A 19,201-nucleotide genomic window follows, 5' to 3' on the forward strand; every position below is an offset into this window, starting at 1 on the left:
GTCACAGGGCGTTAAACGCTGGAGGAATGGAGGCTTGCATTCCACGACAGAAGAATCTTTTTTCCCCATCATATATTCTGACATGTTTTTAAGATATATAAAATTACCTCATATCCTTTTTGTTTTAAATAAACCCAGACTTTAGCTGGAAAGCGTACCTTTAGAGGAACAACTTGCATCAGGATGGCAAAGTTTGTGAGATGGTTGCACAAACACACAGAGTATGTCATGTTTCCCTCCGAGCGTACACAACCTTCGTTGGACCATATTCCCTCTTTAGCGCTGAAAAAAGAACAATAAGCTGTATTACTTGCACCACTGTTGAACTTGCATGTACCACATATCAGGCTGACAGGGTACCAGGCCAATCTGACGGGGGAATTATAGAAATTAGATTTTTTTTCAGTATAAAAAGGAGGAAAGAGTTTATTCCAAAGAAAACATACTCCCTTCAGCCCTGTCTAAATCTCTTAAAGCAGCCATGAACAAATATTTTACCTTGTAATCAAACGGACAAAACTAGATGCCAAGAAACGCAAAAGAAAACGAGCAAAAATAATTTATTTAACATGAATGAGACCTTTATGAGTTTAGATATTTCAATATTGAAATCAATTTTACTGCCAAAAATAAATGAATACAGACACTTTTTGGGGAAAAAAAGATCAATAAACTTTTTTTTTAATGTATAATATGAATATATTAGGGCAACTCTAACCCTAAATCCATTGTTATTTTTATTAAAAATAGTTCTTAATACCTTTTATCATTTTTTATTTTTAATGTATTTCAATTTATTTGTATTAATTTTCTCACACTTTTTTTAGATTAAACCCTAGCCACTTAATGTATTTTTCAAGTTGTTGTTAACATTTCTTATTGTGCTTTTTTCAAATGTTTTTTATTTATTTATTTATATCTTTAAAGATGCATTCAAATTAACAACATAATTTATACCAACCCTAAACCTTAAACCATAGACCCTTGAATTATTATTTTTTTTTAATTTTCAAACATTTAAAGTATTCTTTTAATTAATTTACATTATTCTTTTTTTCAAATTATTTATTTCATAATTTGTAATTTAATTAATTTTATTTATTAATACTTAAATCCCCCAATATTACATACATATTTACATATGAAGAATACAAAAAAATAAGGAAACAAAGGAAACATACATGTGTTTATATGGTTTTGGTTGGAACAAAATGTATTATTTTATTTAAATTTTATTAAATGTTTACTTCATTGGTTATGGAAGTTGTTTAAGTTATTCTAAGTTTATATGTAAAGGCCACAACAATGACATCTGGGATCCATTATCCACCATATAGTGTTGTGTGTGACGCTCTTGTTTGTTGACCTTAAGGTGATTCCGTGGGAAGCTTCTATCTCTGGGTTGCATTTTGAGCAATTTAACTTATAAAATAAACAAATAAAATATAACCTCTCCTTATCTGGAGTTGATGAAATAAGTTTTCTAAATACTCGAAAATAATGAAAGTTCAATTTCCAACACTTAAAGAGTGTATTAATTTCCTTTAACAGTTATTGAAAATCTGAAAAGCGGTGGTGTGGGAAAAAAATCAAATCAAATCATGTTTTAGTTAAGAACAGACGCATTTGTCAGCAGTGAGGTATTTTAAACTGTTGTAGCTTTGCTTGTCAGGAGTGAGATTCACCATGAGCCGTCAGAACCGTGAAGCTCTTCAGATCCATGACACTGGTTTAGATTAGGGAAGGTGCAAATCCTTTAAACAGGGTAAACCCTCTCTGGTTCTGGATCATACAGGATCTTCATCTCTGGAGCAGTGACTCACCTGTAGTCCAGGAAACCACAGTAGAGGAAGACTTTGTTGCTTTGATTCAATATCTGGTCCTGTTGTTCTCTGGTCTGTTGGAGGAAATATATGATAGAATTAGCGGTGATGGAAAAATATGCGATATAGGAAAACATTAGTGCTCTGGGTTTGATTTGGCTCATTAAAACCTCATGTTCTAGCCAGACTTGAGAGTAAAACCTGTAAGAAAAATGTTCTTTGATCGAGATGAAGACGTTTTACAATCTAATGAGCAACATTTTCCCTCCCAGACACAGCCTATCTCCAACATTGCATTCAGATGTTAGAAACTACTGTACTCTAGAAAATTGAAAATGAAGAGAAATGAAGAGGAAGCGCTTCAACCATTTATCTTCCGAGGCAACTCAAAAAGCCGGTGGTCATACTTAAGGACAAAACTGTGTGGCCGTGATTCCATCTCTGGGTTTGAATCCCAACTCTTTTTCATAGTCTAATTAAATTACACATCATCTTTTCCAAGTCGTTTCCATTCCCTACGGTCAGCGGGTTAATAACTCGAGAGCAAGCGTCGGTAACCAGAGATCATCCCCGGAGAACGGTCAAATCATTCCTCTGTTTATGTAGCGAAGAAAACAACAACTTGATTGGCGATTTGGGTGTAAACCGACTCTTGTACGATCCCTCCTTCTCTTAGACTGGGAGAGAGCATGATTAGATGGTGTCTGCGCTATTTCCTTCTGGAAAAAGTGAGCGGGAGACTGAAACTGACAGTCAGGCTGTCTTTCCTGGCACATACACGCTGATTCATATTACAAAGCAAAGCACAATATGTCGACTTTGCTGTGTAACCGAATCTCCGCGCTCGCTCTGTCACGTACTCTACATGGAGAAATTCATACCGTAAGAGCCGGCAGAACAAATGCTTTTGAGACTGCGTGAACACAGCCCGTCATCGCGGCCCCACTGCCAAATTTGAGGAGCCACAAGCCACCATGTTGGTGAATTTACTGCTCCCACGAGAGCTTTAACAACTCACATTTCTTGTTGGGTGTAAACAGAAGCAGATGGAATGAGGGAAACTGTAATTGGCACACTGTAATTCAGCCTTTCTTGTGTCTGATCTCCTCTTTATTGTTGCTGTGCTGTGAAAAAATACTAATTGTTCACATTAAGCAACGTATATATAAACCTTGTGGAAAGCACTCGGCAATCGTCGGGCTCTGATATGTACCAGATACGAGCTAGAATACACACTGACCAATCACACATGTGAGAAGTGCTGCCGGGCCACCCTCGCCTTTGCAAGGGTCTGTTTGTGTTGCACCCTGTTAGTGTTTTCAAGTGGATGTTTAAGCGGAGGTGAAGGAACCTGAAAGTCGCTGGAGAGTGTTAAAATGCACTCAGAGTTCTGGCCAATCTTAGAGCACACACACCGTTGTTCCCTCTGGCCCCGGGGTCTCAGCGACTCACCAGCCAACGGGTCTGGTTCCAAGTCTTTATTAACAACAGAAGGCCAGCAAAACGCCACATTGGAAATCAATTTGAGCCTCAGTGGGAGAATAGACACGCGCGGTCAGAGATAACGCTCATGACATTAGGGAAGTAAATTCCACGGGGACAGAGAAGAAGTCGGATAAATATCTAAAAGTTGGACTTGTTTTTTCTCTTAAATCTGCAGAACCAACTCCAACAATAGTCCAGGTTCATTTGAAAATTCAGCCAAAGCATGCAGATCACTATCAGCTTTTAATAAGAACAAAACTTCTCATAGAAAGTTAGCTGCGAATGACCCAGAAAACTCACATCGATGACAATTTATTTAAAGGTGACAGCTCTATTTTAAAGTTGAAAACAAAGCAAAAATACCCATATACTTGAGGCAGAAACCTTGATAGAACATGGTTCAGTTTACTTGAGTGTCCAGTGAATCTTTTTTTTAATCTAAAACCTCTCCTCACATCAACTCTGTGTTTCCCAGGTCGAAAACAATCTTGGCTCATGATTTTTCTGCAGAACAGAAACTTCATTGTTCCACCGCACCACTGTGGATTAATAGTTTGTTTATCCGTGAATATATTAAGAAGCCATTTTTAAGAATAATACTTACTTATAAATATAAAATTTTCCATCCAACACTTTTCCACACATGCAAGTGGAACAAAACCTTATTTATGGTTTAGTGATGTTGCCTCCGGGGACAAGCGTTAGTATTTGAGCATTCATTTATAAATCGAGAGTGTATTTAAAACTTTGTTTTGGTGTTGGCTTCCATTTGGCTCCTTTTTTAGAAATCGAATGCGAGGAGGCCAAGTATTATGACAATAACAAGTTTATACTTACTGTTGGGGTATATTAATACTCATAGAATGGTACAGTGAAAGAAAAAGACTTGTTTCACAATGCATATACCAAAGAGTAAAAGCTTTAAACATCGATAATAGTTTCTTGAAGAAATCCATCCATCCATCCATCCATCCATCCATCCATCCATCCATCCATCCATCCATCCATCCATCCATCCATCCATCCATCCATCCATCCATCCATCCATCCATCCATCCATCCATCCATCCATCCATCCATCCATCCATCCATCCATCCATCCATCCATCCATCTGTCTAGAATTTATTTGTTCTAACAATCGCTTCTTGGTAAGTACTTCATAAGCCAGTAATTTCAAATAAAAAACAACATAAATAAAAAGTACACAATCACTCCCTAGCTTTCCTTATTGGCTTTTCCTGTTTTCATTATTTTAGTGAAGCATGATTATTAAGTTATAAAGGACAATGACGGTCATGGAGAAATAACAAATTAATTCAGCAAGGAAAAGCCAGCTTAGATATTAATTTTACAAAAACATTGAAGAAAAAATAAAATCAATAAAATCTGAAGATCTGACGCAATGATCATCATGTTCTATTCTAGTAATTGAATGGAATCCAAATTTTTCAGCAGGGTTCCTCAAATGTTGTCTGTACAAAAGAAAGTCCTGAATCTTGAATTTTAGCTGTCAGATAAAAAACATTTTCTTGTAAAAGGGAAAAGAGAAGAAGCTTTGAGAAAAGATGTGAAACTGTGAAGGAGTTAAGTTCTTGAAGTGAGACGGTTTTGTTCTACAATCTGTGAATGCTTTTCAGATGGTGATTCTCGATGACTTGCTGATGGAAACAAACCTTTCCATCAGCGCGGAGATTAGCTGTCTTGGTGGATAAATGGGTTTTAATGCTTTAATAAAAAAAGAAAAGAAAAAAACAGGCAAATCAATTCAGACCTTGTCTTTTTGCAGTTTAATGGCTTTCTGGGTAAAATGATGAGGAAGGAAAATAAACACTCTCATGCATCACAAAATCTTAAATGACAGACAGAACCCAGCAATTTGTGTAAATCCAAGCTCTTCTCTTGCTCTGCGGTGTCTCTCAGAAATCCTTGTCCTGGCAGAGCTGATGCCCGATCCTGGCTGTGGTGGAGATTTCTGCTCCCAAATCCAACAACACATGTCTTTCTCACTTCCCTAGTCAGAGAGCTACAAGGAGTCAACTTGAACCTGAGGTTTTGACAGTTAGGGATAGATGAGGCAAGCGTCATCTTCATCTTCCGACCCCATTTCGGCTATTTCAACATTTAGTTGCAACAGCTTAGACATTTAGAGCTATCACAAAATAAACCCCCAAAATTAAAACCCTAATTATATCTGAATACTGAATCAAAGTCAAAAGTTCCCAATAACTATGGCACAAACTGTATTTTTAGAACTCCAAATCAGTCTCTCACCAATTGTAGGACGGTCCATTGCGAGAAAGAAGACCCCATGAGAAACTAAAATGGCTTCAATTTCAATACATTTATTCCATATTTAATATATATTAAATTCTTACAGTATGTGATTCTTCTCAGGTTTTTTTTGGATTATACCGTTTTTAAAATTCATTATGTAATCCATTATATTTCAGTTATTTCTATTTTTTCAGACCTTTAGTAGAGCAAACCTACCTGATTTACCCAACGAATTTAGATTAGATTAGATAGACTTTATTAATTTCTCTCCAGATCTCCTTGGGGAAACTGGGTTTGACGTTCCAAGCATAGCGATAGTTTCATAAAAACAAGAACAAGAACAAGGTGCAGATAAAATGAACTAAGGGCAAACAATAACAAAATGCATATACAAAGAACATACATCAAAGGAAATAACGCAAAGAAAAGGATACAAAGATTAACATGGAATATCATCATCTTTTTGCTCCACTCCTGCCCCCAAACTCAGAATTAAACAGTCTAATAGCACGAGGAATGAGTCCTTGAGTCTATTAGTGTTGCATCTGGGGAGGAGCATTCGTGCACTTCATCTGCTTCTCTGCTCACTGACGACAGTGTTCAGAGGATGACAGTCATCATCCATGATGGACAGTAGTTTGTCCAGTGATCTCCTCTCAGCAACTGTCACCAGTGAGTCCTGCTTCATGTCAACCACAATCACTCCCTAGCTTTCCTTATTGGCTTTTCCTGTTTTCTTTCTGATCAACCTGTTGACACTCCTCTTGGACCCACCCCACTTGGACACTTCACTTTCAGCTAGTTAATAAAAAAAAGACTTATATCCCCACATTTGGCACTTTCTTTTATAAATATACAAGACAATGGTTGATCTTTTCTTTCACCACTGAGTCAAAGTTTTTTAAAGCAGCGACAATTCTACTCTCTACAAGCTCTGCGATTTGTTGAAGCTTCTTGTCTACGGTTAGCCACACTGCATAAGGCATATAAGCCCTTACAAAGTACTGGTAAAGAGTCATCTGTTAAATTTAGAAAAATGTGGAAACACTTCATTGTATGTGTGTCTGGCTGAGGCCCGCAGAGGTCCAGTGAATGATTTGAAAAGCCTCAGAGAACACAGACCACAGCTCAACGTGGAACCCAGAGAAAGAAGCTGCCCACTGTATCACCTTAAGGTCGACAGGCGAGAGCGTCACACACAACACTACACGGTGGAAGATGGATCCCAGATGTCATTGTTGTGGCCTTTAAATATGAACTTGGAATCAGTTAAACAACTTCCATAAGACCCCGTGAAGTAACAATCCATGTAGCAAAACAGCACTAGTGAGATCATTCCATCAGGGGAAATGTAATAAGATGTGCAGCTGCGGTTTTTGCAGCGGGATTCCAAAACAGAAAGACGTGTTGATAGGCACGGAGAGTGTGACGAGATCTGGGGACAATCGGTTAAAGATCGTGTTGTAAGGCAAAACGTAAGGTGAAGTCTCAGAAACTTTATCTTCTTACATGTGGGGAGCTCCTAGGGCATGAGTTCATGCACTTATTCCCACAAGCATTTATCTGGAGTCAGAGCCATTTCTCTCTGGTTTCTGGCTTTTTTTCCGAAGGCACACAGGGTTTTCTAAAATGACTCAAGATGCTACAGAGATGAACCAGAGAAAATTGAATCATCAAGAGAGATCCAAAAGTTTTTTTTTTTAAACTCTTCTTTCAGAAGCTACTTCCTCTAGATTTTGGGAATAACATCGAAATCTGATTAACTGGTGTTTAAGCAGTTTAAAGCTTGCTCAAAGAAATTGTATTGTTTCCTTGTCAACTGTCCACTGTTTAATGTTTAATGATCACAGCCAATAATCATTTGTAGGATTAGTGAATAAGGTTAGCCAAATACAGTTCTATGAACCCTTCTTAAGGTGAACACACTATATTTCAGCGGTGTGTATTGGGAAGAATCTGGTAATATGATACATACCATGATACAGGGGCAACAATAACACATATTTCAATACATTGCAATGTTGAAACAACTACTGTATGTCTTTTAGTAATGCCCAAGTAATTGACTCTTGTGTTGAAGTATTTAGAGACTCTTGACAAAGTCATAACTGCTTTCTTTGTTTTAACCCTTGTGTTATCTCAGGGTCAACGTGACCCAAAGGCCTTGAAAATAAATGTAATTTTTTTTTGGGTCAAGATGAATGACCTCCACCACTGCATAGTATATATGTAAGCTAAGGGGGTCGTCCGTCTTGGTCTAAAAGCAACACAAAGGAGAAAACATTTACAATTGATTTCAGTTCTTGGGGTCACCTTAGAGACCTAGGATAACATGGGTAACAAGCGTTACTGAAAGCATCAGCTCTAATAGCTGCTGGAGATTACTGTATCCTCTTGTCCTCAATTACCTGACTTTAAAAAAAAAATAAAGTGTGAAATAACTATCGAATCAAATAAAAATAAATATATTTAAGTATATCAGTGTTTTCTTACACAACTACTAAATTTACATTTATTAGACAAAAAAAACAAAACATCAATCTAGAATTGATTACTGTCTGAGAGTTAAACCAATGAAAGATCCGCCTCAAAGTACATAGTTGTCTCACACAGACTTCAGTTTGACATGTTTCTTAACTTTTACTTTTTGTTGAAACATCATTGGACATTTTAGGTTTTGCTGTATATCTCGTTGACCAGGTGGCCTGGGGGTGTAACAGCAAATTAGGGCTATGAATTTTTTCCCTTTTAAATAAATAAAAAAATGTTTAATCTTTTTTAACCATCCAACAGTTTAGAGAGATAGAGTCCCTTGCTAAGCCCACACTCATAACAAAGGAAACATTAAATTGAGGGCCCCAGAGTATCATCTCAAAGCCGGCTGTAGGTCTGAAACTTCTGGTGTAGATGCATGAAACGAAAAGAAACTGACGCAGACTTGCCATCTTGCCCTTGTAAACCGTATAAAAAGTATGGTTTCCCCTCTGTGGAGATTCAAATAATAACCAAGCGCGTTCATAATGTAAAGCTGTTCTGAATTTTTGGTCATAGTTACTTAAGCCTCCGCACATGGATCTCCTATTTCAACTACACAATCTGTCAGGGGACTTTTTCTGGTCTGCCTCAAAATGCGTGTTCGAATGTACTTAATCCGTTTCCTTCTCAGCTGTTCACCAGCCATTTAAAACACACTTTTTGATTAATTCTATTTTGACATTCTTTTCTAAAACATCCTGATTGGTTTCATTTCCAAAGCAGGGTGAATTATGACCACATGTTTTGAAAGTTATTGTTATTGCACGATGAAAGGAACTGTTGGAGTTGAAGGGGGATCTTACAGCGAGAGGTGGCGATCATAAGGATGGAATGGTCTGTAAAATGAGGGGCTACAATGGGAGGAGTTGTAAAAAGAGACTGTCCAACACTTTTGGCAAGAGAGAAATAGAAATAGCCAGTGCTCCATCTGTAATTGATTAGTGTTTTTGGCTGACATCACTTGTGTTTGTATGTGGGAGTAAGGATGGGTGTGGGTGGCTCAGAGAAAAGGAGGGCGAGATCCAGGAGAAAGCGTTTTGCCCACACAGTCTGACTTGGGCGTATACTGTAAGTTATAAAAAGACTTGCAATAAAGATCAGCTATTATTGTGTCAGAGAGGGAAAAAAAAAATCAATCTTGCCATTTCCTACTTGATAAAGAACCGCTATTGCCTAACACAACCTTTAACTTGTTTACATTTACATTTGGGAACAATTAATCCATCATCTGGTCCCTCATTAAGGAACTACAAGTCTAGACATGTTAAAAGTTTTACAACCCCCATCCTCTTTCTTTTCATATTCTTGAACGGAAACCAGATTGTAAAACGGAGCTGAGGAATTATGTTCTCCCTTCAGCGAGAAGATTGCTGGACTCAGACGTGCTGTACAGGCAGAAGTCTGATAGTGTGAGCCATTGTGCTCTTTATTTTGAAAACCTTTTGCTCAAACAGTCCAATTGAGTTCTAAATAAGTATGAAACTGGCATTTTGTTGAATGCTACTCTACTCCAAAAAAACACATTTTATGACTGAAATTACGGTACAGATGACAAATCTGTAAAAAGGTAGTAACTGTAATACAATTATTGGTTGTTTGGTTAAAATTTTTTCTTATGAGTAAGTTAGATTTCTGTTTTTTCAAGACGTTCTCAATAGGCTGAAACTAAAAATGGGGTTGTGAAGTCATTCACACAAGAACTGTGTGAAAATTGAAAGTATATTGATATTCACATAATCAACATTGTGAAACAGTAAAAAACAAAAATATATTATTGTTAGTCCTATGAAAAACTTTTTTTTTCACAAATTTGAGTCAATTTAATGTATTGTTTCATAATAAAGGTCACCAATTTATATTGCACTTTTGTTGAATATATATTACATTTTATTCAACTTTGTCAAATAGTCACAAGTTATTTTATACAGCTTAATAAAAGAAAATCGCTGCAACAACTTTAAGGGGATTTTTCTCTTGAGTGAAGAAAGACTGAAATGGCTTTTTATAATAAAAAATATATATATCAAAAAAGAGTCTCCTACAGTAAACAAACACACTTGACAACTAGAGAAGTGATTCTGTAGCTCTGTTATCTGGTAATTAAATCTTAAAAAAATATATTAAAAACACCATCTCGAAATTAAATGAATTTGCCCACCCCTACAACTTTTAGAAAATTCCAGGAAAAAAGAAACAACAACAGAACAACAACTTGTTAAAAAACTCTCCTATGGTGGAATATATTTAATATTTAAAAATAAATCACAAAAGAATTGACAAAGGTAATGGTTTACAACCATTACAAGAATGGGAAAAAGGAGGGCATAATTCTGAAGTTCTTCCACTGTAAGTAAGTAAGTAAATTATATTTATAGAGCGCTTTTCTAGACCAGGGTCACAAAGCGCTTAAACAATCAAAACAATACTCAATACAATATATACTTAAAAGTCCAAGATAACACCGGAGCAACACAGGAGTTCCAGAAAATCAGGGAAAATCCTGAACGAATAAAAATGTCTTAAGATGTTTCTTGAAGGAGTCAGTAGATCCATCAAGCGCAAAGAGAGATGAAGATTGTTCCAAAGCTTAGGAGCAACGGCCTGGAAGGATTTCTCTCTTCTGGTCCTGAACCATGTTCAGGAACCATCAGTAGATTCTGATTTACAGACCTCAGAGCCCGAGCTGGGGTGTAAGGCTGGATCAGATCACTAATGTAAGGAGGAGCCTGACCATGAATAGCTCTGAACGTAAGAACCAGTATTTTAAAGTTGATCCTGAAAGAAACTGGAAGCCAGTGAAGAGTTTTAAGGATCGGTGAAATGTGAGTTGTTCTACTTGAATACCGAATTCTCGATGCAGAGTTCTGAATCAAGTGCAGGTGAGACAGCTCCTTCTTGTTAACAAACTGTTGCAATAGTCGAGGCGAGAAGACACAAAAGCATAGATTACAAGCTCCAGATCATGTTGTGACAACATTTTTCTTAAGTTTAGAGATTTTTCTCAGTTGAAGGAAACAGTTTCTGGTCAGTTTTCTGCAGTGTTGAACTAGAGACATGTCTTTGTCCAATACAACACCCAGGTTTCTCAGGCTCAGTTTGACAGACTGACCTAAGTCTAAGTACTGTAGCTATGATGGGTCTACACAACCATCACACTCATGAGTCAGCAAAGTTGGTCTCTGTGGTCAGAGTCTGTTTTTCAAATCGTCTGTATCCTATAAACCTGCTTTCCTCGTAAAAATCAGTCATAAACTCCGAACCATCAGTGAAGACAGAAGAAAATAGGTGAGCGTGACCATGTTAGCTTCTACTCTTCTTAAAGCATACCCAACACTTTTAAATTGAAAATCCTCTGTATTTATCCCAGACAAGGTCACTTATGGTTAACCATTGATCTGGGAAGCCCCTCAAGATTCCAACCTCATTTGGAACGATTAATCAAGTGTACAAGGTCTCTGAGACATAAACCACACCATCGTACACAGTCTCATTGATTTGTTCCCAGCACTGCCAAGGTTGGTGGTGAAATAAATGAAGGATCCAATACAGACTCTTTTGTTTGGAGTCAGATAAAGAACTAAGGGACAGTGTGTGACTTGACACAATACCAATTTCTTAAACAATTTTTTAAACAATTTCCCGAAGGAGACCTCCTGAGGGATCAATAAAGTTTTACCTTACCTTACCTTACCTTACCCGTTACAATTCCTTCTTGTTTTTCATAGTCTGTTCTCAATGCTTTAAGATTGTTTTTTTTTCTCTTTAAAAAGTTGAGTTCACAGACCTAAAACTTACAGTGATCTAAAGTTATATTATCAGCTTCCACAATCTCTTCTGTCTTCTCCGCCCATCTTGATTTGACTAGAAGAAAATAATCATTTAAATAAAGAGGACCAGGTGCTGTGACCTCATCTTCAGTCGTTTTAATGTTGTCAGTTTACAGTGGAAACAATGTAACAACAGAGTCTGAGGTATTGTATTTGCAAGCAAACTTGATCCAGTTTTGATTGACGAATCCCTAAATGTTACAAATGTGACCAGTCACTTCAATTGTAAGTAAGTAAGTAAGCAAGCAATGGCTATTTGTAAAGGGCCTTTCTAGACCAGGGTCACAAAGCGCTTTAACAATCAGAAACAATACAGAGTTCAAATAGATACTAAAAAAGATCAAGACACATGAGACAAACACAGGAGTCCCAGAAAATCAGGGAAAAGCCTGCACAAATAAAAAGCTCTGAATGTATTGAATTTAAAAAATGATCCTGAAAGAAACTGGCAGCCAGTGAAGAGTTTTAAGAATCAGGGAAAAGTGAGTTCTTCTACTAGAGCAGGGCAGAAGTATGGTTGCAGAGTTTTGTATCAACTGCAGGCGAGACAGCTCTTTGGTTACTGGTTACAGATTAGCAGAACAGGGTGGATCACTTTGTTCAATCCAACTGATAAGAGACTGACATTCCAAAAACAGTATCATCCTTATCATAATGAAAGGTATTCAGAACATACTGCAGTTGTTGCATAAGGGCCTTCGTTGCCAGGATCAGTCAAGGTGCCCTCATCCAATTATGGGTACATGTTAAGTTGCTCCATGATCTTGTGTGATCTCGGTGGACAGTTAGAGGAGACCAGTACTGGTTGGACTTGACCAGTGATAGATTTTAAAGATCTTTAAACTATCCAAGAAGACGAGGTCAGACACTTTTATTCCCAATTGGTATCCAACTGTTTTTTAACTTTTTGCAAAAGTCCTTACCATAGTTGGAGAAAGTGCCATATTTGGACTCAGGCTCATCTACCTCTTCACCAGGGAAGATCAATGCAACTTATTTTAAGACTCTTTATTTGGTTTTATGGTTTCAAGATACTAGAGCTCCTCAACTCTCTGAAGGGTCAAAATGGTCAACTGGTAAAAGATACTACCATTTTCAAACTAAGAACTGTGTTATACTAAGAGGAGACCTATCAATATTATTCATGTTACTTTAACATTCTTACTACAGTAAGCGTTCCATGCTTAGATCAAAACTTTCATGAAAACCAGGCTACCATAAAGATTTATTTTTCCGTTTACTTATATTGGAAATTTTTGATAAAGAAATTATTTGATTGACATGCAGACCCGAGAATGACATTTCAGGGGTGGCCTTGATCCACCTAAAAGATAGCAGTGAATTATTTTAATGTTCAAACTAATAAGTCAAAGTTCAAAATTCCTTAACCCTGCTTCACTTAGTTGTCGCCATGGCAACCAGTAAAAAAATGTTACCCCTCAGACACGTTTAGTCTTTACACTAACCTCTAATGAAGTCATAGCACTGTGTGGATAAATAAAGAATCCTGTAGCAAATCACATCCTCCAGGTCCTCGAACAGTCCTGGAGGTTTAACTTGTGTAGGTAATTAAGCGAAACATAAACTATGACGTGAAAAGTCTGCCACATACTGGGTGAGCCGCGAGGGGAGGTGATAAGTATTCACCAGCTGCCAAACGTAAAAATCCCCCAAAATAGCCTCTCATCCAACAATGATGTCCAGCAAATTCTCAAGAGTATAAATCATTTTAATGCTCTGCGAATTTAGTTCAGTGGGATAGCACTGGCATGGATCAACACACATTAGGAATAACTCTAATAGCCCATTTTTCAATGTGGTGGAAAGGAAAGAATGTAGGAAACCTGATTTATCCTTACATCAGCAGTAACTGGGATCCAACAAAAATAGAAACAATTTGACTGCACAGAGAGCGGAGCTGCTGAGCATCTCCAGCACTTCACCAACAATGACGATTAAAGCCACTCTCCCATGGTGTCGGCTAAAACAAACAAAGTCATCATCGTCGCGGGAACTTGAGCCAAACAAGTGAAGCATAAACATTTATTCCACCGCGGAAAATGAAAACAAAGACCCAAGGATTGCCATGGTTTCATAAAAAAGCTGCATGGTTTTCATTTATGTGCTTATAAAAGGAAAGAAAAGCCCGATTATTAAAATAATTCTCTTTGCAGATGCAGTAAAATGAATGAAACTACATCTGTAGGTGTTTTAAAAATCTTATCAAAGCAGTTGCTATTGTACGATTGACTAATACGCCAACGAGTGTCAATCAAAAAAAATAAATAATCAATCAATATCAAATAGCAGTGAACATTATGTCTTCTAGTGTTCTTTTCCCATGGAAAGCTGGAACAACACCCTCACCAGGACGAAGAAGAAAAAAGAACAGTTCGTAAAAGCAAGTTATTGTTTTCTTCAAAGGACCTGGAGCCCCTCGTTTTAAATGCCCATAATCAGTGGGCTTTCGAAAGCCACATGTGCCATGGAGGAAAATCCGAGCAAGCTAATGAAAACCAAAACAGGTTTTGTTCTGAGCACTAGTGGTGCCCAGCTGCACTGCTTGGTCATAGGTACTTACATAACACAGGGCCAAAAATAGAGGTTGATTGGTTTAATGTGAGAAGACTGAAGCATCCACCAAGTTCCTCTTATTTGAGATAAAAAACCCACCCACCGAATGGAAATCATAAATGCTCTATATCCCAAGAATTACAAACAGAAGACAGTCTTAGGAATGATGTTCTTACCAGGACGTGTGTGAGGACGATTTTGATGAGCGGCTCTCCTGAGAGGTTGATGGACAGGGCTGGCTGCGGCTCAACTTTTAGAGATATAAGGCAGCTCGCCACCTGGATGTTATGCTCCCTAAAGTCAGACGCCTCGTTGATCCTGAGGGGAAATTTGTCACAGGCAATTAAAGCTGGTAATTTAGTTCAGAAAACTATTGAGAACAGCATGTGAAGTTTGTGGAGTTCTTTTTAATTATTTTACTTTCGAATATTTACTTTCTTGTCAATTAAATTTCGAGTTGCAACTCTCTGATGGACTGATATCTTCCAGCATGTCCCTCTTATAATTCAATTAAAATATTCTTAGACCTTAGAAAACTTCCCAATAGTGCACGTTACAATATAATTGCAGTTGTAGGCTGATGACTAATAGAATGTTTTCTTACTTTTTGTTAAAATTTTTTATACTGGAACAAGCTAGTTCCTGTCCGAAATCAAAAGGGAACAAGGGTGGAGAATGGACCTAATAGCAGGGTGTATCAGTCAGAGGAGGCTGAGTGCTGAGATGTGAGATAGGCCCATGGACAGATAAGCCTGGAGGAAACTGGGGCGCCTTCGTGTCACTGAGCCTCATTCCCGCACAGGAAGTACATGGACAGAGGCCTGATGCTTTTTTAATAGCCGCAATTAACGTATTTGTTTACATGTCCTTTCCAGTGTGGCGAGACCAAAATAGTGTGGTGACTGTTCAAAATAATTCACCACTTTTTTGTTCGGTAAGTTCTTGAGATTTGATTTTTTTTTCTCAAAACGTTCCATTGCAGGATGTGTACCAGTTTAGCAGAGAGTTTTAAGTGGTGCCTCTGAGGAACAGCATTTGCAATGTGATGTGTTAATGAAGCTTAATGAAGCAGTATCCTTTTTTTTTTAGAGCACACTAGATGGCACTCTTCGACCTACTATCTATTGCTTTGCACAGGCCTTTGGAAACTTAGGGCGCCATCTAATGAGCTCTTAAGGAACACTGCTTCATGAAGCTTCATCAGCCCATCACTTGTTCTCATAGAGTCATGGAAAAGGTGCTTATGACATATCAATGCCTTGATTATTATCACATAATAGTTACCTGGTCTTTAAAGGGCTGATCTCTTTGTAGTAGTTGTGCATGTTGTGATAAAAAAGTCCAACAATTGTGGTCTGAGCTGAAGAAGAGAAGAAGAAAAAAAGATAAGGTATGAGCTGAAGGTTGGGAATGTCATACACTCCTGCCAAAATGCACAAAGCAGGAAAGTTAATTAACAGCACTTTGCTGACTAATAGTGCTGTCGTACGGTTGCACCTTGGTGAAAGTGACAAGGCTGTGAAACATGTGGTTGTCAGGAAATCTTATGAAAACCTCAACATAACTTCACCAGTTGAACAGGAGGGCTTCGCCTCTATCTGACCTGTGATCCTTTTTTTTTTTTTGTTGCTCCCACATCAGCACGCCGAGATAAAGAGAGAAAGGGAAGGAAATCCTGAATGGTGGGACCCTTTTTCTTCAAAAGCCTTTGGACCACGTACTATGACTACAACAACAAAAGCCCTCATGATGCCAAGTGACGTCTTAAAATATGTTCCTAAAACATTCTTCTGGGTGCTTAGATAACTTCTAGGAACACTCCCTTTCCTGCTAACATCCTAAACTTTACACGCTTATGAATTATTATGAATACACTCAAAAAGAAATCCTTATCTCAATCAAAAGTAATACCCCTGTAAAAATAGAGTAAAATCAAGCAAGGTATTTTAACCCTTGTGCTATATCAGGGTCAAGGTTCCCCGAGGCCAAAACCAACTCTTTTTTTTCGGACCCTCAGGTCACCTTGACCCTGAGGTAACAGGAGAGTTAACTGTAAAGCCGCATTTAAAACAAAAAACAAGCAATGTGACTTTTTATTGTGTCTAACAGCTCTATTTGCCCTAATGCATACTGCATGACTTTAATTTAATTGGGTGGTACGAAAATGTAAAACTTCAGGTCAAATGGGAGAATGTAACCCACCGTCAAACATAGTTTAAATGCCGACTGAAATTAAGCTCTCCCTCCTTAACCTCCTTTTTAATGATTGAGGAAAACGCTCTTCTTCACTGTTTCGGCTCCTGATAAAAGAGTAACAGCCAACATTAAAGCCATAGCTGGATTTCAACAGTGAGCAGTAAAGTAACACAAAAGCTCTTGAGGCACTCTTGTCCCACACTTTATGCTGTGTTAGCAGTCTTAAATCCTTAAATAGTAAATTATCAGCCACTAACAAGAGCTTCCCAGCCAGACAATTTTCTCCTGGCAGAATCAGTGCATCGCAAATGTGAGGCGTCCACACAAATAGTAAGACTGCTTATGCAAAGGTCAGTTATATACATCACTTCAGGAACGGGACAGAACGTCTTTAAGGTTTGTTTGTTTGTACTTACACTGCACGTTGAAAGCCTCCCCGGGAACGGATATGTAGTTCTTGCCGAGGGTAGGGAAGCGATAGTGAGGCAGGTTGTAGTTCTGTGGTATTTTCATCATAGAAAAGTCTATGGATCATGAATTAATGTGTTTATTGAACAAATGACAGAAAGGTTTAAGAAAACACACTTGAGAGGCAAAATATTGACCTGCAACAAATGATGTTCCATTGACAGAGATAAGGGATTTGGGGCTTGGCTCTAGGTTGGTCACCATGTGGTCCATAACTCTGTCCACTGTCTCAATCAGGCCGCTGACCACAGGAGTGGACTGTTCCTTCCAAACACACAAAAAAGCCAAATTTTCAACTCAGAGTACACATATTTGAAATCCATTGTCAGACCTCTTGACATGTACTATTACCCAATAGTTCAAGAAAGAACTCTCAGAAGCCTTCCACAAATGTTCGCACCCTGAGCGGATAATTGCATTTTTGCCGTAATATTTACAACATGTCAAACATATAACTCCATAATTATGAGCATGAATCGTCATTATTTATTTTTGTCATTTAGTGTTTCTAGATGAGATGTGTCATTTGTTTACCTTTTGTTATCTGAGAAAGAAAATGACGAAGGTTTCATTTATGGCTGCCTTCGGTGAATGCAGATTTTTTTTTTTTGGTTTGTTTTTCATAAACGCAGCAGGTACTAAAATGTGTTTTGCTGGGTGGAAAAATTGGCATCATGCCCTCATGTCTTCCAAAGAGCTGCAAACTGTGGAACACTTTAAATAGGCATATCTTAAACACTTTGCTTCTGTTTTGAATTATACCCCTTGCAAAATTCAAGCAAACTGGGATCAGACTTTAGCCTTTAAGAAACTACGTTAATAAAGTAGGTCTTACCCATTAGATGTGTCCATTAGATCTAAATAAAAGACTAGTTTTGGAAACAACATGAACATAAAAAGAGGACATTAAGGAAGAAAAATGTAAAGGTTTTGTATATTGTCATTAATCAAAGGTTCAACAAAATACTGCAATGATTTCTAATATGTTTTTGTATGTTGAGTTTTCTATAATATCCTGAGGGGGGTGTCCTTGAGGCAGAAACCTTTAAAGAACCAGAAGGTGAAACTAAATTGAGTTGGATCGCTATTGATAGTAACTAACTGATTCAAATAACATTTAGACCTTAACAGAGATTTTTCTTCAACCTTCACGCAGCACAACACAAGTATAGGAAATGAACTCGATAAAGGTCATCACTGATGGATTTACTGGTCAATCTTTAAATTTGATCTGTTTAAGCAAGTTTTTTCGTTTGAAGCACTGACGGAATCTAACTCACCTGGTTTCTCACCAAGAATCATCTCAATTTACTGTATGGGCAAAAGCTTTGACCGGAACCTTTGTGGCAGGATGCAACACATATACCTAAAAGGTATTGTGTTGCAGAACAATTCATCGTAAGCTGTTTTGTTCTCCTATATTTGGCTCTCCAGAGCTAATCGCACAGTGAATAATAAAGCTAGAGAGTGTTATTGCTGTTGGCGCCACTTGTTCCAAGAGGTGGTGGAATCTGAAGCTCATGGATTTCTTAAATGCTTTGGATTACAGTTTTACGCCAAATAGCATACGTAGCATTAGCTCATGTTTCAGAATTGTACAACAACAACACTGTGGACTGCATTACCTCTTGTAACCCTGGAGAGGACAAAACTTCTTCCACACTCTTGAGGAAAGCCTGTGTGGAGGAAAAATGGATGTGACAACGCATGCAACTTTTAAGCAGGGGTGGCCAAAGTAAATTGACTCCAGAAGCACAAGCATGTGTGGGATACCTGAGTCAGGTTGTTGGCAGTGTTGTGAGGTATTGTTCTATTGGGCAATGCCTTTAGGAAGCTCAAAACAGGCAGGGGCTCGGAGTCCTGGGGGCTTTGGACCTCATCTCGTTGGCTGCCGATGAAAGGAGGACTCACTTCAACAGCTCTCTATGGAAGCAAAACAACACGAACAGAATCAGCTTGTTATCTGGAGAGCGCTTCACCAAGGACTTCTACCCCGGAGGATGTTTTAAGGTGACTGA

General features: G+C 38.0%; 1 protein-coding gene across 5 annotated transcripts in view; it reads right to left on the reverse strand.

Moving 5' to 3' along the window:
- adgrd1 (adhesion G protein-coupled receptor D1) overlaps window positions 1–19,201 on the reverse strand; it is a 40,841-nt gene that overhangs the window by 10,301 nt on the left and 11,339 nt on the right. For 4 of the 5 annotated variants that reach the window (XM_087795770.1, XM_087795762.1, XM_087795753.1 and 1 more), the window contains 8 exons: window positions 18,957–19,106; window positions 18,809–18,859; window positions 17,321–17,447; window positions 17,132–17,239; window positions 15,804–15,879; window positions 14,696–14,837; window positions 1,824–1,897; window positions 159–282 (listed from right to left, as the gene is read on the reverse strand). In XM_087795770.1, the coding sequence (XP_087651896.1) occupies window positions 159–282; window positions 1,824–1,897; window positions 14,696–14,837; window positions 15,804–15,879; window positions 17,132–17,239; window positions 17,321–17,447; window positions 18,809–18,859; window positions 18,957–19,106 (852 nt within the window). The remainder of the gene's footprint in view (window positions 1–158; window positions 283–1,823; window positions 1,898–14,695; window positions 14,838–15,803; window positions 15,880–17,131; window positions 17,240–17,320; window positions 17,448–18,808; window positions 18,860–18,956; window positions 19,107–19,201) is intronic. The other variant, XM_087795746.1, reaches the window with a different exon arrangement.

The sequence above is a fragment of the Callionymus lyra genome, chromosome 1, assembly GCF_982586985.1.
Source record: "Callionymus lyra chromosome 1, fCalLyr1.hap1.1, whole genome shotgun sequence".
Classification (NCBI taxonomy): Eukaryota; Metazoa; Chordata; class Actinopteri; order Syngnathiformes; family Callionymidae; genus Callionymus; species Callionymus lyra.